General features: G+C 44.8%; 1 protein-coding gene across 1 annotated transcript in view; it reads left to right on the top strand.

Moving 5' to 3' along the window:
* Positions 1-9,242, top strand: part of CACNA1B (calcium voltage-gated channel subunit alpha1 B) — a 251,565-nt gene that overhangs the window by 55,920 nt on the left and 186,403 nt on the right. Inside the window, exon 4 of the mRNA XM_069072690.1 lies at positions 8,658-8,749. Coding sequence (XP_068928791.1) covers positions 8,658-8,749 — 92 coding nt within the window. The remainder of the gene's footprint in view (positions 1-8,657; positions 8,750-9,242) is intronic.

Raw genomic sequence — 9,242 nt, 5'->3', positions numbered from 1 at the left:
GAGAGAGAGAGAGAGAGAGAGAGAGAGAGAGAGAGAGAGATGGGGAGACACAAAGATAAATGAAACATAACTTATGTCCAGTAGTTTGCTTCTGTATATATAAACACAGATTGTTTAAACACTCGATATTTCAGAAAGCTTTTCTATCTGGGTGTAAGTGTGGAATCTGTTTCAGGAAATACTATGGGCACCTGAAAACTTGATTCTGTTTTATACAGTGTGTGCTGGCTGTCCCCCCATCTGGAATGCACTCCCACTTCCTTCACCTGGGGCCTCAGAGAATCCCTTATTTCCCTCAAAACTTTGTTCAAGCAACGAAGCCTTTCCAGATCCTCCTGAATCCCCCCTACCCCCAGCTGCTAAGCCCTTCTCTGCCCCCCCCATCAGTTTACCTTGTATTTATTTTGAACATACTTACTTATGTACATCTTGTCTCCTACAATAGACTGAGCTTCGAAGTCAGGTGATGTTTTTGGTTTTTTGTATCCCTAGTGTCTAGCACAGTAGCCCCCTAATAAATGCTTGCTGTTTGATTGATTACATACAGTATTCTTTGGTTACAAGGCCAGTGTCATATGTGAATTGATACAGTCCTGTGTATGTAAAGATGATAGTGTGGGAGTAAGCCTGGTACTCTGCACATGAGTAGGTATGGTGTAGTGAATAGTCAGTCAGGCAACTTAATCAACAAGCAGTTATTAAGTCCCTATCTGCCAGGCAGGGTGTTAAACAATGAGGATATAAACAAAGGCAAAAACCCGGTCCCTGCCCTCAAGGAGCTCCCGGTTCAATGGAGGAAACACCTTGCAAATTACAAATGTACACAGTTTAAGTGGAAAGTTGTTGTTTTTGCTCATCCTTTGTTCTTGTCTCAGCAAGTGGAAGGTAAATGGCAGGGAAGATGCTGGGTGGGGTGAGGTGGGCAGGCAGGTCAGGGAGGCCTGCAATGGGACCTGAGATCTGAGCTGTCTTTCAGGAGGCCAAGAGGAGAGGTTGAGGAGGGTGAGGATTCCAGACATCGGGCACAGCCAGTGGAAAGAGAAGAACAAATGGGCCAATTAAACTGGATTTTAGGGTATGTGGAGGGGACTATAGTGTGTGAAAACTGTAGGAGAAGCAGGAAGGGGCCAGTTTGTGAAGGGATTTAAATGCCAAACAAAGGACTTTATATTTGATCCTGGGGGAAATAAGGGACTAATGGAGTTGATTGAGTTGGGGAGGGACGTGGTCAGAACTGGGCTTTGAGACAATTATGGTGGCAGCCAAGTGGAGGATGCACTAGAGCAGGGAGAGACGTGAAGTAAGGAGATCAAGCAGAAGGCTTTTGAGCTAGTCCAAATGTGAGGTGATGGGAGCCCGCCCCAGGGCGGCAGCAGTGTCAGAGGAGAGAAGGGATTGTATAGGAGAGATGCTGTGAAGGCAGAAGCAATGAGACTTGGCAACAAATTGGATGTGTGGAGTGATCCTACATGACTGAAAGGTGGTGGTGCCCAGGCAATAAAAGGGAAGCTTGGAAGAGGGGAGTGCGGCAGGGGAGGGGAGATAATGGATTCTGTTTTAGCCTTATTGAATTTGAGATGTTTATGGGACATGCAATTTGAGATATCCTAGAGGCAGGTGATAATATAAGACTGGAGCTCCAGAGAGAGGTCAGGGCTAGCTGTTATACAGTTGTGGAAATCAACTGCATGGAGATGGCATTTGAGCTCATGGAGTATGACAAGATCACCCAGAAAGAAGGTCTAGAGGGAGAAAAGAGCACCCAGGATAAACCCTGGGGTCACTCTGTAGTTGGTGAGAGTGACGTGGCTGAAGATCCAGCCAAGGAGCCTGAATGAGCTCTGGACTTATAGTGAGGAAGGCCTGGCATCAAACACTCACTAGCTATGTGACTCTTCCATATAAATAAAGTGGGGAAGTAATACCCAGAGTCCCTGACCTATAGGATTATCATGAAGATCAAATGAGATAACTGATATAAGTGCTCTTAGTTATCTGAGAATGAGCCTGACTCTCTGGGTATAGGACTATAGTGCTCTATCAGCAGTATGTCCCTGTAGGGGGGCAGCTAGGGTGGTGCCATAGTATACAGAGCACCTGTCCTGAAGTCAGGAAGACTCATTTTCCTGAGTTCAGATCTGGCCTCAGATACCTACTAGCTGTGTGACCCTAGGCAAGTCATGTAACCCTGTTTGCCTTCCTCATCTATAAAATGAGCTAGAGAAGGAAATGGCAAAGTACTCCAGTATCTCTGCCAAGAAAACCCCAAAGGGGTCACAAAGAGTCACACATGACTGAATGACAACATCTCCATATATGAAACAGTTCAGATCCAAAGGTTCTTGACTAGTTAGAGCATTGGGCAGAAGCTGGTGAAATGAAATTTGGTAGGGATGGATGTGAAGTCTTAGCCTTGGCCACAAATATTAGCTTCTGACAATAAAAGGTGGGGTAGGTATGGCTAGACAGCAATAATTCTGAGAAAGACTTGAACGAACAAGATACTGTGGTAAACGACAAAAGCCAATGCAAATGGGCTTTATCAAGAGGGGCAAAGCTTCCAGGAAAAGGGAAAGGTTAGTCCCAATGCCCTTTGTCCTCATCATTCCAATCTGGAATATTGTGTTCAGTTTTGTATGCTATGTTAAACCATAGAAAGACATTGGTAAGCTGGCAAATGTCTAGAGAAGGGCAACCAGAGAATACAGTCAAGGGTCTTGAGGCCGTGTCGTATGAGGAAGTTGCTTCTAATGGTGGATTTGATCCTATCTAGCCTGAAGAGTAGAAGTCTCAAGATGTGTGTGTGGGAGAAGATAGCCGTGTCTAATTACTTGTTGGGCTTGTCATGTGGGAGAGAGGTTATTAGACTTGTTCTATGTGGCCCCAGAGGGCAGGATCAGGAACAGTCAGTGGAGGCTGCAAAAAGGTAAATTCAAGCTGTCTATTAGGAAACATCTTCTAGAATGAGAGCTGCCCTGACTTAGAACAGGCTGTTTGGAGGAGATGGTGGATTCCATATCTGTGGAGGTCTTCAAGCAGAGCCTCAACAGCCATTTGTTGGGTCCATTGTAGAGGAGATTCCTTCTGTGTTTGGGTTGGACTAGATGGCCCCTGAGGGACCTCCCAACTCTCATATTCTGTGATTCTATACGTGTCTATTCTGTAGGTGAAAGTCATACTTAGCTTAGGAGAAGACTCAGTATACTGCATATGTAAAGTACTCTGTACATTTATATATGACCCTCAGCACTGAAGCACAGTATCTAATCACATCAGTGCCATTGGTTCAGAGGCACTTAAGCCTTTGGTGAATGCCATACTATGCTGGATGGTTGAGAAGGAAGCAATCTTTGGAGAGTGATATTTGATTCAATAAACATTTGTTAAGTACAACCCCTGTGCATGGTCCTAGATAAGCAATGACGAAAAAAGACAGAGTTCCTGTCTTCCAGAAATGACTAATAACTGTTTGGTGGATGGGAGAAGGAGCAAGGAGGGGATGAGGAGGAGAGATACACATATAAGCACAACAGAGATCATAATGTGAATAAGGGTAAAGCAGAGCCCTTCAAGAAACTCAAAGAAGGAAAGCCCTCACTCAGTTGGGGGTTGGGAGATCAGGGAAGTTTCATAGAGGAGGGTGGCCTCTAAGCAGTGCTTTTAAAGGAGAGAAAAAGAAATAAGGAGAAAATGTGTTCCAGGTCTAAATGCAGAGGCCTGTGAAAGGGCCTATAGGATGAGCTTAGGGATCAATTGGCAGTCCCATTTGGCTAGAGTCAATCAGTCAATCAATCAGTCTAGCAGCAAGCATTTATTAAGCACCTACTATGTACTAGACACTGTGCTAAATGCTGAGTGTACAGAGACAAATATGAAAGAAATCCTGGTCTCAAAAAGCTTGCATTCTATCAGAGAAGACAAATTGTATAACTATGTATGTGTATGCACTTATGTGTGTATACATATGTGTGTAAATGTACACACACACACACACATAGATATGTGCAAAATAAAATCTTATGGGGTAGGGATACCAGTAGCTGGAGCGGGAATCAGAAAAATCCTCATATAGTATAGGGGTTCTATAGACCCTTTCTTTGAATAATATTTTTAAATGCATAAAATAAAATACATAGGATTGCAAAGGAAACTAATTATGTTGAAATACAGTTGTCAAAATATGAAAAAAAATAAAGCCAAGTACACAAACTAAAGGATATGAACCCTTGGATAAGGTGCCTATTGCACTCAGTCTTGAAAGAAACTTAAAAGGCAGGGGGAAGGAAGGAAGGCCCCCAAGGATTCTCAGAGGATGGCCTGTGTGAGAAAATGGAGACAAGATATGGAACATCATTCGTGAAGAGTGGTAAGACTTGTTTGGTGGAACTCTAGAGTGGGTAATGGGGAGTAATGTTCAATGAAGCTGGACAAGAAGGTTGGGGCCACATTGAGAAGGGCCTAAGAAGCCAAGAGAGTTTATATTTGAACCTGGAGGTAATAGGATCTGCTGGAGTATATTGAGTAGGGAGGGATGTGATCAGACACTTTGGCAGCTGAATGGAGGATAGATGGGTGAAAGGAGAAACCTGAGATCAATTAGGAAGCTATTTTAACAGTCTGGAGAAAAATGGGACAAGGACTTGAACCTGAGTGTTGGCTACATGTGGGAAAAGGAGGGGGCTGATTCTAACAATGATGTGGATGCTAGTAATGACAAGATTTGGCAACTGATTTGATATGAGGTGAAAGAGAGTAGAGGTGAGGCTGATGTGGAGTTTGTGAAGGTTAGTGGTGTCCTTGACTGAAAGAGGGAAGTTCAGAAGAGGAGTGAGTTTTGGGGGAAAGAGGGTAAGTTCTGTTTTAGACACTGGAGTTTGAAATCAGTCAATCAACAAGTGTTTTTGAAGTGATTACTATGTGCCAGGCACTGTGCTTATAGGACAACCATCCAGTTCAAAATGACCAAAAGGCAGCTGGTCAAGAAATATTGGAACTCACGAGAAAGACTGAGGCTAGAATGGAGAATGCATGGTGGAGGGCCTCGAATGCCAGGCTAAGCAGTTTGTATTTGATTCTACAAGCAATTCTGGAAGCAGTAAAGGGGTTTGAGCGAGGGAATGACATGATCAGACCTGAGCCTTAGGAATGTTGCTGTGATAGCTCTGTGGAGCACAGATAGAAGAGGGAAAAGACTGGAGAAACAGAGAACAACAAAGAGACAATTCTAAGAGTTTAGGCTATTGATGATGAGGAGCCAAACTGGGATAAGGGATGGGGGAGTGGAGAAGAGGAGGGATGGATATAGTTCTTTCGTCATTAGTTCCTCCCTCAGTCTTTATTTAACTCCAACATGAATTCTTTCTCTCCAAGCAGCCTTCCTTAGACACACTGGGCAGGGGGGGTGGTAGGGGCCCACCCAAGAGGCAGTCAGTGGTGGGGCTCTGACCTTCATGGGGTCTATGAATGATAGACTTGGCTTGGAGCAGTGGACAGACGGCACTGGGGAGAACAGCAACCCCTTCCAGCTGGGCAAACCTTCGGGGAAGCTCGCTTTTGGTTCAATCTGCACATGGAATTGAGCTGCCCACAGAGAGTTATTAAGGCCACAGATCCATTTTCAGGAAAGCATGACTGCCCACTGTGAAGGCCTCTGCCCCTGGGGACCCCTAGCTCTACTTTATGTACAGGCTGCTGGCCAGATGGACCCAGGCAATGGGCTGATCCCTCTAATGTTTTGCATGGGAGCTTTGACCTGTTTCCTTTTTGACCTGGAATGGTTTGCCCCTCCTTAGGCAGCCTGGGGCTTCTTCCCTCCATTCCCATGTTGGTGCAGGATGTAAGACAGACACCTGATCAGCTTAGCCTATACCTTAGCTATAGCTTATAACTGCTGAACTTGAGATCTACTGGCCTCAGTCTCCGCAGGGATCACATATACATACCACCATGTGCAGCACCATTTCTTACAGAACATCAGAGTTAGAGGAGATATTACCCTCTAGACCTCTAATCCAATGCCCTTGTTTTACATAGAGGTAGATTGAGGCCCAGAGGGGAAAAGTGACTTGGCCTAGGTAACATTGAGTCAATGAAAGGGCCAGATGGTTCTTTTTGTTTGGTTTGTCCTGTATGTTCTCTGCCTCTGCCCTGCTGTCTTCATCATCCTGAATACATATGTTGTCTAGGGGCTGATGTCAGGACAATGGGTTAGCCCTGGGGCAGCTGAGTCTGAACGTTTTCTTGGGTGCTCTGACATCTCAACTATGGTGACTGGGATCAGGAAGTCATTTTGTGGGTCTGGCTTTAAGGTCAGTCTATAGCTGAGTTGAAATACATTCAACAACCAAACAACATTTATTTCAGTACCTCCTTAGGTGTTTAGACTGTACTTAGCTCTGGGGGAGATAATGAAGTTTAGATAAAACAGGAGTTTCCAATCTAGGAAGCCAGAAGTCAGGGGTCAGGGCTTATTTAGTCTGGGGCCAGGCCTAGAAGCCTGAATAGGGCAAATTTTGCTTAGTGGTCTTTCCCTGAGGCTAGGAGAGTCTTGGAGGAAGCTAATTAGAAGCCAGGCATGCTTCCCTCTTTGAAGAAGACAGGTTGTGGTGTGTAGACAAATTACTGAGATGGGTAGGAGCTTTGTAGTTGCAAATCCCTGTAGTTATCTCCCTAGCCTTGGATCAGTAATAATGTACTTGAGGAAACTAAGGCGCAGGGACATAATAGTCATTCTGAGCTCTTCCTTTGGAGCTTCACCCTAAACAGAAGCTGGGGGGTGGTGGTTAAGCTATGAGTCACGCAGTCAGTAAATATTTGTTAAACATCTATTGCGTAGTGATGTGTTCTTTTGTTGCCCTGGTCACTCTGGGGCTAGAAATCAGGTCACTTAGACCTAGATTGTGGTATTTAGCTAGACCTTCTTTCTGTCTGTGCTGGTGGTTTCCCCCTTAACTTTATTCTTCTTCCAGATTTCTATCTATAAAATTGGGTCTGCAATGTTCATTCTCTATCAGAGGTTGAATTAGACAGGACAAGTTTAGTATGGTGACTCTTTTTTATCTAGGAATGTTAGAGGTCATCTATAGGTAGAAGGATTTTCTTCCCTGCGCCTTGAGGCTAGGCTTCTAGGGGTTCAGTAAAGGGTACCCAACTGGTACTGTAATGCTTTCCCACAATGGAACATGAGACCAAGAGACAAGACAACTTGCAGAATGGGGCAGAGTTATTAGACTCATGGAATGTTAATTTTTTGGTTAATTATATTCTGACTGAATAGTGTGACTGTTGACATCCCATGTGGATTTCTAGCTTTCACAGAATGAGAATCCATGATTCTGTATTGTGAACAAGCATGACTCCACAGAGGAGGTGAGCAAATGCACCTCCTTCCCTTCTTTGTAGACCTGGAGTCTCCAGATATGATATGTTGCATATCCTGTCAGACATAACTTGATTTGATGCTGACTTTGCTGACCAGCTTCCTCCTCCCCTAACCCCTCTTTTCTCTTTTATTTTCTGTTGCAAGTGATAGTTTTCTGGATAGGGGAGGGAGGAATGACATATTCCAAAATGAAGGTGATGTAGAAAATAATATATGTCAATAAAAATAAGATTTTCAAAATGATCCTATGATTCTGAATCACAGAACCAGAGAAGGATCTTCCTATGCATTCTGGGAGCCTGTAGTACCTTTGCTCTTATCACGAGCCACAGCAATCAATGGGCGGGGCTATGTGGGGAGACTTTCTCGGTTCAGACCCCAGTACCCACATGTCTGGATCAATCTCTGCTTCCTGACTCATTCTGTTACATGAGAGCCCAAGGGAGACAGCACAAAATCCATCAAATTCTAGGAAATGACCATTTCTGGGCCAGCAGACAGCCCTGACCAGAATGGCATATGTCGTCTTTGGCCCTTCGTGGCCCTTTTCTCCACTCCTCTCCAACATTCTCTAGGGTACAGTCTCCCACCCCATAGATTTCTGGGACCGGGGAGCAGATGCTGGAGAGGAGTCAAGATGACTGTGGATGCTGAACTCTTCGCCCCGAGCAGGAGGCTGGGGGATGTCAGGCAGTCCGTCAGTCCGTCAGTCAAGGTTTGTGAAGCAGCAGGCGTTATGCTGGGATACATAGAAAAGCAAAAATCAGTCCCTTCTTTCAAGGAACTCACAGTCTGAAGGAGTGGGAGGAGTCGGGGACACAACGGCACAAATAACATATGTACGGGACAAACTGGGGGTAATCAGCAGAGTGAAGGGGGGTTGGGACGCATACGTGAGCAACCCTGTGGTCCGTCGGGGAATGTGAGGGGGCAGGGGCAACTTGGAGAGTGGTCTGGAAGTGTGGACCATCCCCGTGTAACCTCCTCCAATGCAAGAGACTGAATTGTCCTCCTTAACTATGGGGGCCCATCTTCCCCACTGGATGGCGTATCCCTAAGGATAGATCTGCTTCCATATCTCTGTTCTTTTCTCTAGATCCTAACTTGGGGGATAACAGATCAATCCATCAACATAGAGGAGGAGGCAAACTCAGGTCTTGCCTTCATGGAACCCAATGTTAGGCTGGAGGGAGAGGGAAGATGATCATAATGTTCCGTTTTGTTTCTTCACTCTGAAAATTGACTTTCCTTTTCTCTCTCTCTGGTTTCCATCCAGGATTCTGGCCACAGCTGGCACTGAGTTTGACCTCCGCACCCTGAGAGCTGTGAGAGTGCTGAGACCATTGAAGCTGGTATCAGGGATTCCAAGTGAGTTTGGCAAAAGTTGTCTTATGACTTCCACGCTGATCTCAAGATGGTCTCCTCTCCTTCACTCTCTCCCTCACCCCAAGGACCTTTCTCCCAGCCCCCACAAGTCTTGTCCAGAGATGGGGATAGGCAGGTTAATTTTGGAAGATTTTTCCAAACCTTGAAGAGTACTTATTAATGACTAGACCCCAGAGCTGATGTTACTGGTAAAATCAAGGGGTTTCCATTCCAGAATCTATAAATATAACCCTGAAATAATCATAATGGTAGCAAGAGGCATTTATAAAGCCTTTTAAACTTTGTGAAGCCCTTTACATATACTCTCATTTAAGCCTCACAAAAGCCCTTTCTGTTGCAAGTGATAGTTTGCTATGGGCAGTACAAGTATTATTATTCCCATTTTATAGATAAGGAAACCGAGGTTCAAGGAATTTATGGGTAGCTAATAAGTGTCAGAAGTGGGATTTGAACCCAGATCTTCCTAAATTCAAGT

This window comes from Petaurus breviceps, unplaced genomic scaffold, assembly GCF_028583685.1.
Source record: "Petaurus breviceps papuanus isolate PSGF00001 unplaced genomic scaffold, PetGlider_PUasm1.0 90847, whole genome shotgun sequence".
Taxonomy (NCBI): domain Eukaryota; kingdom Metazoa; phylum Chordata; class Mammalia; order Diprotodontia; family Petauridae; genus Petaurus; species Petaurus breviceps.
The sequence above is the reverse complement of the archived record's forward strand: the minus strand, read 5'-3'. Positions and strand labels throughout refer to the sequence as shown.